The following is a 17634-nucleotide window of genomic DNA, read 5'->3' on the forward strand; positions in this document are numbered from 1 at the left end:
GGACGTTCACAAATGGCAGGTAGCTTAACTGATCTGAGCTCAGTTGATCAACTGAGGTAGATATAAATGTGTCTTCATAACAACTTACACACCTACAGTATATTCCCAAGCGTTCTATACCACTCCCCCCCTGTTGTGCCTACTACACCAAATACCTTTACAGAAAATAGCTGATCTAAAAGCTCACAACGTGTTTGTGTGCTTGCCTGTGGCATCTAGACCTACCGGTACAGTACTGCACATACAGTATAAACAGAACACACGTATGTGTGTGCACATAGAACACACTGTGAAGTTGTTTACGTGATATGATATGATATGATATGATATGATATGATATAGTACTTTATTGTCAGTTCACACTGAAATTCGTCTTGCGACACAGCAGCCATGTATGCGAAACATAATAATATACAAACATTTGAAACAAGGGAACAAAAACAGGATTACATGATACAGACAAGAGCAATGTCCACCGCCTTGCCAACACATTCTCACCACCCCACTGCGTCTCACACATGACGCCGTGTCTCCACCCCGCGGCGTCTTGATGAACGCTTAACGAATCTCAGCGCGTCCAGGCAGGACGCTGAAAGCGCTGCGCTTCATAAGTAATGCAATTGCACCTTCTAGTGGTCAAAGAAAGAAAAAAAGAAAAAGGGAATCCCCTAGTGGGATTTGAAACGACTACCGACTACCGTGGCTTTCCCAGCAGGGAGCGTGTCGCTCTACAGGATGACTTGTAGAAAACAAGCATCTTTTCGGCAACCAAACCTAACCCTAACCCTAACCCTAACCTCCGTGGGGTGAGTAGCGGTACCTGCCGACGCTCCGTTGTCGAAATTATGTGCGTTTCGAAAAAGCGGGATTTCCTCTTCCCAGCCACCCGGCGCTACCGCTCACGCCACTATCCCCTAGGCACAAAAAAAGGGGGTTTGGCCAGCCTTTCGCTAGCTCAGTCGGTAGAGCACGGTCCCCACTATAACAGTGTTTCTCAACCTTTAATCTGCATGGGCACACTTTTCATGTCCCAAGAATTCATGGGCACACCAACATAATACGGGGGTGTAAATATTGTCACTGCCGGGAAGAAACCTTGTATCTGCAAGTTTCAAATGTGTACGTTTCTTCTCAAAGTAAAGCCCTGCTTCATCATACATGGCTGTCGCACAACAGTAGCGAAAACAGCCGATCTACAAGCACACAACGCCTCGCGGTAGATCGGCTGTTTTCACTAGTTTAAATCTTTTTTAAAATGATTAATACAATACTGAATACTGGCTTTCAAGCAGTTTCAAGGGGCACACTTGACCCTTCTCAGGGGCACACCAAAGGTCCCCAGGCACAGTGGTTGAGAAAAACTGCACTATAACCGAGGCCAGGGTTCGCTCCCCACCCAGGGAGGTAGATATTCGAGTCAACATGCGTCAGCGCATGCGTCTCAGATAGACGCCGAAAGCATCCCTGCGTGTTTCAGGCATGACACCGTGGGGGACAGCGTCAAGGGTGAGACGCAGTAGGGGTGAGAACGGGTTGGTTGGCCTAGCTAGCCTACCTCTGGCCAAACTCCTGATTAAGCCTTAAAGTCGACTGATGGATAAAGAACCTTTTTAGTCTTACCTTATTGTATGCTGGAACACTGTATCTCCTACAAAAAGTTAAAGTACAGTAGCTACTATGGGAAAATAATGCCATTGGTGTAGGTGTATACAATACACCAAACTTCATGCACATGTACAGCTGAGGATGCTTTTTTCATTCTCTTTGCTCTTTTGCCTTTTGCACTCACTTTCTTTCCTACGTCATTATTACTTACTAGAAGCTCGGCCGCCCGCGTCTAGTTGGCGGCCGGCCTACTCGGGAACGATGTAAATAGGGAATGAATGCCCCGCCCTTTAATGCAAACACCATTATACCTGTTGTCATAGGACCCGTTTTGACCATCTGTTTGCCTGTGTCCATTTATGACCATATACTGTATGAAGATATCTGTATCTGTCTGTCTGCGTCCATTTTATGCCCATATATGGAGATCTCTGATCATCTGTTTGCCTGTGTCCATTTATGCCCATATATGGAGATATCTGTATCTGTCTGTCTGCGTCCATTTTATGCCCATATATGGAGATCTCTGCAGACACAGTGCTGGTTCCGGAATACCCTGATGTCAGACATCAGCTCTGCATACGACATACGTAGATTCTGAACCTTTCACGCCAGTTCCGGAAAACCGCGTATCGAGTCGGGTCGATGCCGGGCAATGCACTCCCTGCTGCGGCAGGGAACCCGCATGCTGAAGTCTGTGTAATGCAAACCCCATTAATTTATACCTGTCGTCTTAGGACCCGTTTTGACTATCTGTTTGCCTGTGTCCATTTATGCCCATATACAGTATGATGTCAGACATCAACAAAACCGCGTATCGGGTGAGCAGAAGTGATGTCACAATGAGTCAGCGCTTGTACCGGTTTCCGGAACAGCCTGATGTCACAAACGGTTCTCGAGATATGCGGATTACATACATATATACATACTGTACACACTCACAGAGATTTTTTGTTGACTCATGTGGCGTACGTGATGTCAGAGCCTTTTATGAAGTGATGTCACAATGAGTCAGCGCTTGCGCCGGTTTCCTCCAGAACAGCCTGATGTCAGACATCATCTCCTCATACGGAGATTCCGAACGGAGCGCCACACACTATTTAAGCACTTGTACAGAAACTTAACTTAAAGTATCGGTATTCGGTATCGGCAAGTACTCAAATTATGTACTCGTACTTGTACTTGGTCAGCAAAAAAGTGGTATCGGAACATCCCTAGTTTTAACGTAACATGGTACTTGGTGGATGTTTTTTCCAAAGTGCCCCAAACTGCAATGGTTATAATGGAGTTATTATAGTTTACTAGCATTTGAGCCTGTGCTCTACCAATACCCGCTGAGCCACGCGTCAAGATCAAGCTCAATAACTAGGCCAGGGGTCAGTCCAGCTGAGCTCCCATTGCTTCCAGGCCAGGTGAACTCCACTGACCTCTCTTTAAGTCCCTGTACACAGGCCTGCTGACTCACACACTGACTCTTCTTCAGCTCTCACTCCCCAACAGGGACGTGCTGGCCATTGGGAAAAGCGGGACAACTCCCGAACGGCCGGTCCAGGCCGGCCATTAGGAAAAAAAATAAAAATATCCATTTTGGGGTCTTGGGCGGCCAACAAAGTAAATCATCGCTGTCGGGCAGAAACCTTGTATCTCCAAGTTTCAAATGTGTACAAGTAAAGCCCTGCCTCATCAGACAAGGCCATCGCACAAAAGGTAGTGAAAACAGCAGATCTACAAGCACACAACGCCTCGCACCGCGAGGCGTTTCCACCCGACAATCCACCCGACACCCGACAATTTCCACCCGACAATGACGAAATATAACTCATGTAATTGGCCCACTGGCTTGTCACTTGTCATGATCTGAAATGGCAAATCTTTGAGTAGTAGCAGCGCTATAGAGAGAGATCTCTCTCTATAGCGTGCAATGAGGGCCTCTACAACTCTTTTTCCCGGGCTGAATCAGGGGCCCAGCACGCCCCTGCTTCCCAACTCTCTGTCTGTCTGTCTGTCTGCCTGCCTGCCTGCCTGCCTGCCTGTATTTTCGGCACTCCTGGCCTTCTTTGTATACACGAGGCCGGGGGAAAAGCGGCAATCCATTCTCCGCTTCACACGTGAATGTGAGCTCGGGGCTGACGCCGAGAAGAAACAGGAGGAGAGGAGAGGAGAGGAGAGGAGAGGAGAGGAGAGGAGAGGAGAGGAGAGGAGAGCTCAGAGCAAGGACTGTGTCCAGAAAGGATGAGTCTGCCCACTGACAACCAGACATCCCCAGGCTCTCCCCCCGCCCGCCCTCCCCAACCTCTAGTCCAGCCTCCCAGGGGACAGACTATACCGCTGTCTGTCTGCGGAGCTGCCAGCGCAAGAAAAACACTTCTACGGCGGGGCCCGGGGGCCCCCGTGGGGGCCACGGCGGTGGGGGTGGGGAGGTGGGGCAAAGGGCCGGCGGGAAAGAAAGGGACGGAGGACGAGAGGGGCCGTGTTTACTTTTGTCCTCCCCGGCCTCTGTGCCCGCCCGCCCGCCCGCCCGCCCGCCTGGGAAGTGACAGAGTGAGGGGAAAGAGGGAGGAAGGCCCTGTCTGGGCCTGCCAGCGACAGGCTGGGCTGGAGAGACAGACAGACAGGCAGGCAGGCAGCGAGAGAGAGAGAGAGAGAGAGAGAGAGAGTCTGCTGCGAGCGCGCGAGTGTGCGTGTGTGCGTGTGTCTGTTTGTGTGTGCTCCCACTTTTCTTCTGCGTGTGCATGACTGTATAGGAGGCTACGCATGTAGGAGAGGGTGTGTGCAGTGTGTGCACCTATACTTGTATACGTACACGCAGCTCTGTCTGTGTAAGAGCGTTTCTGCGCACTGCCTGTGTGTGTGTGTGTGCGTGTGTGTGTGTGTGTGTGTGTGTGTGTGTGTGTGCGCGCACGCGCGCGCGTGTGTGTGTGTGTGTGTTTGGCAGCTGGCGGTGCTCCAGCTGTGTCTGGAAGGATAATGAAGTCCAGGTGTTCCGGCGGCTAGTTTAAGACACCTGTCACCAATATTTAGTGCCAGAGAAAGCCAGACTGCAAACAGGGCTAGACGATCTGTTTGCTTATTTTAAGAGGGCTGCCTAACTGGACTCAGACAAGCTGATGGGGAGGAGAAACGGACGGGGACACGGGATGTACACCGGCGGGGCCTTTCCTAGAAACCCGGGCGTACGCGTGTGCGTAGCGTACCGTACTGTATGTGCGCGCGTCCACACAACTATGAGAGTATGTGTGTGTGCGTGTGCGTTCGTGCACGTGAATGCCTGTGTCTGGGGCAGGGGTGTCGCACCAAATTCTGGGCCCTGGGTACTAAGGATTCGCTTTGGTTATTTTGTGCTTTAACTATTGAAAAATAGCAGATCGAGTGCCACGCTGCGAGCTTGTAGATCTGCTATTATTATTTTTTTAAATCATGGAAATCTTTGAATATTTCAAATCCTTCTAAGGACCCCCCCATCTCAAAATGATTACTTCCAGGGACCCCCCCCCAGAAGCAAAAATGGTGTTACAAATGTCCGCTTAAAAAAAGACATATATTCAAAGATTTGCACACATTTTCACGACTTTTTTTCCAAAAATAGCAGATCTACAAGCTCGCAGCTTGTATACCTGAGCTTGTATATCTGGTATTTTTCAATTGCTAAAGTATAAAAGAATTAAGGCCCCTCCACCTTGGGCCCTAGTAACTCAGTCCCACTCCCCCCCCCCCCCCCCCCTGTGACGCCCCTGGTCTGGGGCGTACCCTATATAGCTCTCTCTACATTACCTTAGCAGTCCGTGGCCGGGGCCAGCCAGTGTGTTCACACTGCAGCACGGCAAAGGTAGAAACAAAGGCCTACCTGTGTGCCGGCCGAGGGCTCGGCGGCGCTAGGAAACTTACCTTAGTCCTTCCAGGCATTCGAGGCTTGTTTAAAACCCATTCAGAACGGGCACACAGTTTGTGTTTCATTATTTTATGCTTTGACTATTGAAAAACAGCAGATATACAAGCTCACAGCGCGGCACCGAGTGCCGCGCTGCGAGCTTGTAGATCTGCTATTTTTGAGAAATCGTGAAAATTAGAATTTTGACCCATGTGTCGGCAATCTGGCTTAGCCGTCGTCAAAGAAAAGGTCCTTTTCACTTAACTGGAGCTCAGTTAGTCTGTTCTTGAGAGACTACTATGTCAGTGGTTCTCATACTTTTTCATGTGAAGGACCCCCAAAATGATATGTATTTGGCCACGGAGCCCCATCTCAAAATATTTAGTTCCAGGGGACCACCCAGAAGCGAAATTTGAGATACAAAACGTTCGCTTTGAAAATACATATATTCAAAGATTTTCACACATTTTCACGACTTTTTCAAAAATAGCAGATCTACAAGCTTGTATATCTGCTATTTTTCAATAGTTAAAGCAGTCAATAATCCTATAGGCCTAAATGGGTTAACTTTTACATGGGCCCCGCGCCGCCGTTCCAAGTCCTGTCTCACAAACACCTGTGCTCTCTCAACAGCCTGTCTGTGTCACCGGCCGCCTTCCTCCTGCGTCAGTGCACGCGCCAGGCCCGTGGCGGACCTCAGCGTTCCTACCCAGGCATTTACTGTAGGTTGAGGAGGCCCGCGCTCGGGTGTGTCATTAAAACCCATTTAGGCCTCGAATTATGGAATGCTTTAACCAGTGAAAAATAGCAGATATACAAGCTCACAGCGCGGCAACGAGTGCCGCGCTTTGAATATATGTATTTTCCAAAGCGAACTTTTTGTAACTCAAATTTTGCTTCTGGGGGGGGTCCCTGGAACAAAATATTTTGAGATGGGGGTCGGTGGCCAAATAAATATCATTTTGGGGGTCCTTCACATGAAGAAGTTTGAGAACCACTGACATAGTAGTCTCTCATGAACAGACTAACTGAGCTCAGTTAAGTGAAAAGGACCTTTTCGTTGACGATGGCTGGCCAGATTGCTGACATAGAAACATAGTTTTTTCAAAAACTCTTAGAGGGATTCAAAAGACACTTATAGAATCGGTAAAATTCAAATTTTCAAGATTTTTTAAAATAGCAGATCTACAAGCTCGCAGCGCGGCACTCAGTGCCGCGCTGTGAGCTTGTATATCTGCTGTTTTTCAATAGTTAAAGCATAAAATAATGATACACAAAATGTGTACCCGTTCTAAATGGGTTAAGGCGGCATGGCACGGTTAAGACAGCCAGGTTTGAGTCAGTGCTAATGGTTGCCTCGTCGTTCAGTCTGAAGGTGTATAAAGAAACGTGACGTCACCTTTTGTGTTTACATTCCATGGCGTTGTGGGGGTAATCTGTGATCCTTCCCTCATTGCAACAACGGCCACCATCTCCTCTAACCTGAGCCTATGAGTAGGGATGGGACGATATGAAAATTTCACGCCACGATTGTCGTGACCAAAGAAATGTGCGATTCACGATATCATCGGGATAATCAAAATATCCCCAACATCCATTATCCTGGGGCGGAGAGAACATTTGCCAAAAAATAGCAGATCGCGATGTGAGCTTAGATAGGCTATTTTTTGGTAAAGAGATTTGGTAGAGAGTGAAAAAAATACTGTATCAAGTACATTATTTTCAGGTCCGTTTCACTAATTATGGAGGGTTTAAGTGGTACCAGATATGCAGCTCGGCAAATAAGAGGTGAATTGATCTCAGCGCATGACGGAGGATAGTTTCACGATAAATTGAAACACGATACGATTGTTGTGAGTGTTTTTTCAATCACGATAAACGACCAATAACGATTATCGTCCCATCCCAACCTATGAGATTCAGACCTAATGCGTAGCCGCTCTCACATACCAATGTTAGTCCAAAGAGAGAGGCAGAGACATGTTAACCTGCAACAATGATTGACACAGACTGTCTTTCATCTTCTACGTTTGGTGTCCTTACCTTGAATCTCTCTCTCTCTCTCTCTGGGGCGTCAATTCAGGCTTTTGCAAATCCCGCCCCATTCTGCCCTGTTACTATGGTGGGACATTAACCCTGGGCAGATTGTTTTTATAGTGGCAGTGAATGGGATTTTTTTTTCTTCATATAGCCTCATTATTGCAATTTAAAGTACCAAAGGAAAAACATCTAGGTGATATTAATAAAAAGGGAAGACAAAGGTACAGTAGTTACATTGCAAAACAGGGGGTTTCCCCGAAAATATATGTTTTAATTTGTTTAATCCCAGTGGGACAGAATCACTATTGCAGATTCTTTTATAGTGGAAGTGGATGGGATTTTTTTCCTTCATAGCCTCATTACAGCTATATAAAGTACCAAAAAAAAACACATCTACGTGATATTAATAAAAAGGGAAGAAAAAGGTACAGTAATTACATAGCAAAACAGTAATTTTCCCCCGAAAATATATGTTTTAATTAGTTTAATCCTCTGGATCAGAGAGAGAATAGAAATAGAAGGAGAAAGCGCATTGCATCTTGGGTAGGAAGAGGAGAACTATAATCTGTTCTCCTCACATAATAGGCTGGCTTTTCGTAATTCTGCCCATTTAAAATATATGTACCCAATCGTAACAAGTTAGACCATTGATAAGGTCCATGTGAACTAGTCTGTTGAAGCTTATTCATTACAATGATCGCAAACGCTATGGTCGCGAGCGGCCTGGCCGTGCTCCGCAGTGCGGACAGCCGGTGAAAGACGGCTGCCACTTTCTCCGACTGCAGAACTCCACCCCCGCTTGCAAAAAGTGAATGTATTTTTCTGGTTGGCCAGTCAGGGAGTCTCAGGGACCAATCAGAAGGCTGACAAACGGTGAATTGGGTATGGCAGGGGTATGCAGCTGCCATACCCTGGGTCCAGGAGGGAAAATAAAAGTTACTTTTAAATATAAATCCATGAATTACTCTTTGTCTATCTGTGCTGGTTATTATGTTGTTAAATTACATTACAAAGTTTTACACAATGGTCACTTTAACAAGGTATTATGTTCTCCACACTTTTATTCTCCCCATCTTGACAAAATGGTATATTCCCAGGTTCCGCAGGTCAGCTGCACAGGTGAAATGCATTATTGTTAATTGTGGCACGTTTACTAACATGCTAAGTTTAGCTGCACTTGAACAACCATTCCAGGCTGCCATATACAGCTGCAAGAAACAGTAGAAAGGGGGGGGGGGGGGGGGGGGGGGGGGAATAGAATGTAGTACTTCTTAAAATGCCTGTTGCCAAGGTATGGCAACATGACTGGTGGCGCGTGTGCAAGACACCAGTCATGTTGCCATACCTTAGCTTTTTCTGAACTGACGCCACTGCTCTCTCTCTCTCTCTCTCTCTCTCTCAGGATGAGAGTGTGGTCATGGGAGCAGTGTGGGGAGACCAGCTTGGTGCTGTTGGGGTTCCTGACCTTGGCTGTGTCTGTGGGAAACCTGTCTTCCAGGGCCATGCAGGTAGGGTGGGCTGATGATGAATTTTTCATTTATTTTTAATAATTTTGTTTTGTATTTAATGTTTCTCATTTTCCCAAAGAATTATAAAAAATAAATGAAAAAGGTTATTGAGAAAACACGGCCTGCTCACGTATTAGGAGGGTAATATGAGTCACCAGAAAAAAATAATCTGTGTTTTTAATGAATCTATCATGGTCACAGTGTTAATGTGACGCATTGCGAGCTTGTAGATCTGCTATTTTCAAAAGATTTTTGTATACATTTGAAAACTTTAAAAAGGTTGTTCTGCAGAATGAGTAGGCCTACATTTCCATGCCAATACCTTACTAAAATAAAATATTTTATTTAGAAGTGGGTTATGGACTATGTGGACATCGTTGTTGTTTTTTTATAGATTTATTTTTGGGCTTTCATGCCTTTATTAGATAGGACAGTAGACTGACAGGAAATGGAGGGAGAGATGGGGAGTGACATGCGGCAAAGGTCGTCCGGATTGGCAATCAAACCGGCGACGCTGCCAGGCATCAACGCCTGTGCCTGGAGCAGTAGGCCAGCGGGCTCCTCATCATTGTTGTTTTTTTATGTCCGGTGACACCTGTCCAGGACAGGCCTCAGGCGGGTTTGAACCCCCAACCTTCCGCATGAACATCGACCGGAAATCCAATCCATCAGCAGGCTTTCAAGTCAGGAAAAGTTAACATTCTATCATAGAAGCCATGTTGTTATTGAGCGGTGGTAAACCGCTCCATAGAGTGGCTGTGCGTGTGTCTGTAGCCTATTTCCTCAGCGTTTTGCCATAGCAAAACGTGTGTGTGTAGCATAGCCTGAAATAGACTCAAATCCTAGTCTGAAGACGTTATGCAAGCACGACCACCGCTCACTTCACATTGGGTGTGATTTTTGCATTAAGAATTATTAGACAATTAAATATGAATTAAAATCTTCATTGAAATGACCAAACCTACCTAAAGATTTTGCAATTGTAGGCAGGTCTCTGAACTGTCCACAGCCCTCCTCTGAGACCGTAGACAAAAATGTCCTTTAACCCACTAAGCACGCCGTCTAAAAGTGGTCTAATAGTGGTATAGATTTGAACGTTTTTTTGTCGTCTAAACTTAGACTAGACAACTAATAGACGTCTAATAGTCGTCTAAATATAGACGGTCTGCATTTAGACGACTATTAGACGTCTATTGTCGTCTAGTTTAAGTTTAGACAACAAAAACACTTTCAAATCTATACCACTATTAGACCACTTTTAGACGGCGTGCTTAGTGGGAAGTGCATGTCATTCACTCATCATCAATACTCAGCAACAAATTGCCTCCTCCCCTTCCTACTTACGGCCGGACTACACCAAAAAATGTGCACATACGCGCGTACTGTCCGTGAAGACGCTCGCGTATGCGTAAGCGCTCCAGGCTACACCAAGGAGGGAGTATATGTGAGGACGACCAGATAGTCTGTGTACAAAACGCATACGCGTGCTTAAAAAATAGAACCGATCCTATTTTTAGGGAATGCGTATCCGTGGTTCGCGCTATCCGTACGCCTGGTGTAGCCGGCTGAATAGATATACATTGGATCTATCCAAAACGCGCATATGCGCACGCGCCCCGCATACGCACGCATACGCACTGACACGCGCGAAACGGCTTGGTGTAGTCCGGCCATTAGTGTCTCTGTGCTCTGTGCATTTTCTCTGTGGTACTGGAGCTGTGATGGCTATGTTGGAGTCATTTGGCGCCTGTGATTCCTCCTCTCCTCATACCGGTATATTGAGTACTGTGATGTCATCAGTGTGATGTCACAATACTGACAACATCATCACCATCATCATAGACTGGGTTATACTCCATATTTGGGCATTCCTGACACAGAACTAAGTAACTAACCTCACAAAAATATGCCTAAACCTAAGCCTAGCCTCACTTCTTTACTCTTATAGTGACACATTCAGGAGTGAAAGTGACAAACATGCAAATATGTATATATACAGTGTAAGAGCCTTTTATTTCTCATTTTGACGCCGGATCGCGGTTGTGTTGAGGTCTCACAAACTAAGATGGATATGTATGCTGTGCCCAACCCTCAAATACCTGGCTATGCTGTGCCCAACCCTCAAATACCTGGCTATGCTGTGCCCAACCCTCAAATACCTGGCTGTCCACCTGGACTGGAATACCTCACTCAGGTGGATCGGCTGCTAGTCAAACAGAAGGTGGAGGTCATCGAGGTCCTCACGGGTTTTGAGACCAACAACAAGTACGAGGTGCTCAACTCTCTGGGCCAGAACGTCTTCTACGCCGTGGAGGAGAGCGGCTTCTTGAGTCGGCAGTGCTGCGGCCCGCTGCGCTCCTTCGTCATCCGCGTCCTGGACAACTTTGGCCAGGAGGTCATCACCGTCACCCGGCCTCTCAAGTGCACGGCCTGCTGTTTCCCTTGCTGCCTACAGGAGATGGAGGTGCAGGCCCCTCCCGGCAACACGGTGGGCTACGTGGTGCAGAAGTGGCACCCTTTCAGGTCCAAATTCGTCGTGCAGGACGAACACGGGGTGCCCAGGCTGAAGATCCAAGGGCCCTTCTGTTTGTGGAGCTGCCTGCCAGATGTTGACTTTAGGATTTTGACCCTGGATGGAAAAACCAAGATTGGGAAGATCAGTAAACAGTGGTCGGGACTACTTCGAGAGGCGTTCACGGATGCCGACAACTTTGGTATCCAGTTTCCTATGGATCTGGACGTGCGAATGAAGGCTGTAATGATCGGCGCATGTTTTCTCATCGATTTCATGTTCTTTGAGAGCAACGACCAGGGTGTGCTTGACCACAGTTTTTGAGATTTGATCATATTATTATCAATCAATTATGAATTGATTTTAATATTGCTTGAGAAGTCCACTTCCATGACATGACTATATTATGTCCCTGTAAATATTTAAATGTTCGCTATTTTAAAATAGCCGATGTACAAGCTCACATCTGTGCCCACCCACATTGTGCCAGGCCAAGCCAGGTGATCCTGGCTACGCCGCTGGTATGCTTTGATTATGTAATCAAAGTATATTCCTTCCTTAAGCTAAAGGAAGTCCTGCTAAACATGAGCAGGAAAAGAAAGTGCAGTTACACCTAAGTACTGGTGGGAAGCCAGAAGTTCTCGCTGGATGATCTCTGAGAAGCAGAGATCATTTCTTTCTGTCAGCAAACAGAGATTCGACAGTGAAATCATTGCATTAACCTCTGGAAAACAAATACAGAATGGCAGCAGCATCTATAAATTGGATCCGATCCTAGATGGGGGGGTCTTCTGAGAGTTGGGGGTCGATTGAACAGAGCAGCAATGCCTGAAGATGTAAAACATCCCCTCATCTTATCTAAAGAACAACATATCTCCAATCTTATCCTCCGGCACTTCCACGAACAGTTGGGCCATGGAGGAAGTAATCACATACTTTCTACAGTATAAGGAAGAAGTATTGGATCACAAACGCCAACTCTGCATTGAGGAAGGTCACCACGAAGTTTTGCAGACTCCACAGGGGAGTGGGAGTGACTGCCTAACAAAAGATGGCAGACTTGTCCACTGAAAGAATAGTTCCAGATCTCCCTCCGTTCACTAATGTTGGCGTGGATTATTTTGGGCCCATCGGCATCAAGAAGGGACGTGCATGGCATTGTGAAGCGTTCCGGCGTAATATTCACTTGCATGGCAAGTAGAGCCGTTCATCTGGAGGTGGCCTACTCCCTCGATACAAGCTCATGTATCCACGCTATCTGGAGATTCATCTGTAGGAGAGGACAAGTTTCTCACATGAGATCCGACAATGGTACCAACTTTGTGGGAACAGAGAGGCCTTAGCTTCTCTTGACCAAACCCACATCGAAAGATCTCTAGATCTCATTATGGCGGAGTATGGGTGCGCATCATCCGGATGATAAGGAAGGTCTTGAATTCTGTGCTTCGACAGCAAACACTGGACGATGAAGGCTTTCAAACAGTGTTGTGTGAGGTCGAAGCTATGCTAAATGATCGCCCCATCACCAGACCTTCGGATAGCCCAAATGACCTGGAGGCTTTGACACCAAATCACCTGCTCCTCTTAAAGGGATAACCAGTTCTTCCACCAGGACTGTTTTACAAGGGAGATCTCTATGCAAAGAGAAGATGGAGACAGAGCCAATATATTGCTGATCTGGAAAAGATGGATTAGCGAGTGTCGTTGCTTCAAGAGCGACAAAAATGGACAAGGGGAAGAAGATGTTTCATACCTGGAGATGTTGTCGAAGTGGTGGATGCTTCAGCACCAAGAGGATCTTGGATACTCGGGAGATTACTGCAAAACTTCCCTGACAAGAAAGGTCTTGTATGTTCAGTTCGTCTTCAAACAAAGACTAATGCACGGTAATTGGACTTAAGGTCAGGAAGGCACTAGCGTGGAGGGCCCTGAACAGTATGTCAAGTGTGTGGTGCTCGAATCTCCCCCGACACATAAAGCTGAGCCTATTCCACGCCACTGTGGATGGAGTCTGTCCTCCTGTATGGCTGCGAAAGCTGGACCCTGACACCCACCCTGCAGAAGTCCCTGGATGGGTGCTACACCAGAATGCTACGAGCTGTTCTGAATGTGGACCAGAACATCCACATCACCAACTAGGACCTCTACAGGCAACTGCCGAGGCTCAGCAAGAAGGTAGCAGGTAGGAGGATGAAGTTGGCCAGCCACTGCCACAGACATCGGGAGCTCCCGGCCAGTAGGCTGGTCCTGTGGGAACCAACGCGCGGACATCGATCGCAAGGACGTTCCGCATTAACGTATGTGGACGTCCTGAAGAAGGATGCGGGAGCTGGCCGGATGTATGGAGAACCGGAAAGATTGGAGACTCCGATGGAAGCTCGTCTGAGGACGACCGAGAGAGAGAATTGAAAGACCTGTGACTAAAGTCTGTCCCCTTTGTGAGGGAGCAGATTAAAGCATTTTTGTGAATGTTGTATGTGTAAGAGCCATATTTTGATTTCTGTATTTTCACATGCTATGACATCATTTGAGTTCACGCCCAAGTTCAAGGCCAAGGTGAACAGGTTATATAGGGAAGTTCAGTAATTAGTGCTAGGTGTTGTCGGTTGATGAGACAAAGCAGTCTTTTGACTGTGAAGTGCATGTGTGAGGCTGGCGTCACCCTTTTTGCTTATTTTCTTTATTTCTTTATTATCCGATGTCAAAGTATTTATGACAAAGTGACGTAAACGTGTGGAAATAAATATGGCATATGTTGCAACTCTGAAGAACGTTTTGGACATCAGTGTTATCGCACCACACGTCTAGACTATAGTTATTTGTGATCGGCAACCAGCAGTGGCGGGAAATACTGGATCGAACTGGGAACCCTTCGGGAACCCTTGTGTTCTAATGACGGTTTCTCGGCTATCTAGTATCACTCGCTGTCTCTTTCCCAGATTCTCTTCCTCCATACCTATCTATCTGTCTTTATATCTCTCCCTCTATCTCTCCCTGGCTTACGCTCTCAGTCTGGTATGTCCAGATTCTCTCACACAGCTGCTCTGTCTCACACCTTCACAGGGAGCTCGACTGCACATACCAGTGGTCACTTTGATAAATCTGTGTCTGTGTGAATGAGACTATGTGATCTGGGAGAATTAGAGACGCTTTTTTACGCATTTGGAATGCATAAAAGCTGATCCATTGGTAGTGTGACTTCCAAGCGCCGTGGTCAGTTATTTATTGTACATTTCGTCACTGTCGGGCAGAAACCTTGTATCTCCAAGTTTCAAATGTGTATTTTTTTTCTTTTGTAAATTAGAACCCTACTTCATCATACAAGGGTGTGCACTGTGCACGAAAGTAGTGAAAATAGCAGATCTGCAATCAGTTTACAGTTTACAGTTTAGGCATTTAGCAGACGCTTTTAATCCAAAGCGACTTACAATAAGCAGATACAAAACATCACAAGATAATATGTCAGTACATCAACAGCAATATAACAAGTGCAAATGGATATCTATCTAGAAAAAAACACAATAAAATCAAAGTTCTAAAAAAACCTAAATACAAATGCTAACTATCTTCATGTATGGCCATTGATTTTCTGTAGTGCTAAGGGTTTAGGTGGAGTCTGAATCACACCGTTGTGTGCTTGTAGATCGGCTATTTTCACTATTTTAAATCGTATTTTTGAGTGGTGGTAAACCGCTCCATAGAGTGGCTGTGCGTGTGTCTGTAGCCTTTTTCCTCAGCGTTTTGCCGTAGCAAAACATGTGTGTGTAGCATAGCCTGTACATCCTAGACTCAAATCCTAGTCTGAAGACGTTATGCAAGCACGACCACCGCTCACTTCACATTGGGTGTGATTTCTTTAAATAATAACAAAAAAGAAGGTTTTGGACATACAAGGTTTCCACCCGACAGCGACGATATGTTCTCTGTGCTGCATGTCTGTCCATGTGAACATGCCTATTGTAGTGCTAAAATGAACGCTGTGGCTTCAATGAACTATTACTACTACTAATCATTTCTTTGATTTATAAATACAATTCATTTTTTGCACTTGCTTTGATTGATAGGATAGTGGTGTATAGACCCAAGGGCCGAGAGACTGGAGAATCACGCGAGACAAGACGGAGTTGGATCCAAACTCGAGTACACTCACAAGGAGCATGATCTGTGTACTAACTTAGCTTGTAGATCGGCTATTTTCCACTATCGATGAATGTTTAAGTATAAAGTTGTCAAATATGTCAGTAATTTCTTCGCATATTTAGGTTATGTGTCATATCTGCCATGTGCAACTTCAAAGCCTAAAAGTCAAGCCAGAAAAGGGACAAAAACACAATTAAATCGTTAATCGCAATTATTTCAGTGAAAATCAATGGTCATGTGACGTGTCCTAATGGTGACAGCCCTATACAGTACGTGTGCGTTAGGCCCTAACGCACACTTGTCGACTTGTTGACTTTTTCGTTAATGCCCTAACGGTTAGGGCATTAACGAAAAAGTCAACAAGACTTCATTACACAAGTCGACTCCCACCAGAGAAAGTCTAAAGTCGAAGTTGAAAAAAAAAAACCTTTGTATTTTTTCTATCATTATTTTTGCTCCATGTGTTCGTCTGCACAGCATTCAAACAGTAGGATTGCTTATTGTCAAGGGGAATGATCCAATATTACAGTGCTACATTACATTTGGTATAACATGGTTCTATTGTGAAAATAGCAGATCTACATGCTCACATGCCTCGCGATGCGAGGCGTTGTGAGCATGTAGATCGGCTATTTTCACAATTTCTGCATCTATATATTTGACAATTTGGACAATGTTTGATTTGTCATTTTAGAGGTATTAAAAAAGTCCTTAAATTGTCACTTTTAGATGTGAAGATACCCTCTATACACATAAACTTTATGTTGGTTTGTTTACAGTTGAGCGAGAAAACAATGTTGCACATTAAAGTGTTAGTTCACCTATTTTTGACATAAAGCTGTGTGAAAATGTATTAATTGATTACCAGAGTCCCGTGGTCAGAGTTCTGGTCAGTTTCTAATGAATATTAAGTAGTTCCAATGGGGTGGGGGCCATTTGGCGTGGCCCAATCATTGAAAATAGATTAATCCACAAAACTAGCATCATTTGTATTGTTGGCCTATTTCTACCATATAGAGCGAGGTTTGGTTCTGATCAGCTGACTTCAAAGCACCTTGTTTTGGGGAAATACGTTGCAGCGGCGTAGTGATACTGGACATAAAAAATAATACCATGTGACAGAGGGGTCAAAGTTGAACGAAAGTTGGTCTATTTGGTAGAAATAGGTCAACAATACAAATGACGCTAATTTTGTGGATTCATCTATTTTTAATGATTGGGCCATGAGCCCCTGCCAAATCACCGGAAATACTTTATATTCATCTAAAACTGACCAGAACTCTGACCACGGGACTCTGGTAATGAATTAATACATTTGTAACCACTATTTTAATGTAGTATTTTAATGTAGTATTTCACACAGCTTTATGTCAAAAATAGGTGAACTAACACTTTAAGCTAATCATCTGGGGACCCCCCCCCCAAAAAAAAAATAATAATAATAATAATTGGGCGGTCGTGTGTGATGTGATGACGTCATCAACCGATAAAGTCGACTTCAACTCAACTTTTTACTGAGGGTGCGTTCGGAAATACGCACTCAACGCACTGGTGTGCCATGTTGCCGTTCGTTTATTCGGTGGACTTGGTGCGTTGTCGTTCGGAAATCCAGTGCGCGGCGCACCAGTGTGCTGAGTGCACGCACTGACCAACCCTACTCAGAAGATGGGGTTTGACGGTGTAGTGCGTCAGTGCGGTGTTTTGATTGGTTGGTTTTCATGGCCGTGTCTCGAGCGCTTCTCAGCTGTGAACAATGGAGGAAATGAATGCAAAATGCAGCATTTGCAGCTTCGTTGGTAGTTTGGGCTTGATAGTTTCACACGCATCAACGTGTAAACTAACAGCAGGTATGCCAAAGTTAGGAATTAAATCTCCTTTCAATATCAACGTTACGTTAGCAACTGCTGCTTTTCAGAAAGTTTACCTTTAGAGTTCAGAGTGAAAAAGCGCACACCTGCCTC

General features: G+C 45.6%; 2 protein-coding genes across 2 annotated transcripts in view; both read left to right on the forward strand.

Annotated features, from left to right (window-relative positions):
- Positions 1-8916: 8916 nt before the first annotated feature.
- The window catches only part of LOC308295462 (ADAMTS-like protein 2), a gene marked incomplete at both ends in the record, with an annotated part of 53396 nt that continues 44678 nt past the window's right edge, over positions 8917-17634 (forward strand). Inside the window, 1 exon segment of the mRNA XM_080738512.1 lies at positions 8917-9021. Within this exon segment, the coding sequence (XP_080594638.1) occupies positions 8917-9021 (105 nt within the window).
- LOC308294936 (phospholipid scramblase 1-like) lies at positions 11087-11857 on the forward strand (the record flags this gene model as incomplete). The annotated part of the gene is made up of 1 exon (XM_080737875.1): positions 11087-11857. The coding sequence occupies one exon, from the start codon at positions 11087-11089 to the stop codon at positions 11855-11857; it is 771 nt and encodes a 256-aa protein (XP_080594001.1).

The sequence above is a fragment of the Nannobrachium achirus genome (genome assembly GCF_963921795.1).
Source record: "Nannobrachium achirus genome assembly, chromosome: 12".
Classification (NCBI taxonomy): Eukaryota; Metazoa; Chordata; class Actinopteri; order Myctophiformes; family Myctophidae; genus Nannobrachium; species Nannobrachium achirus.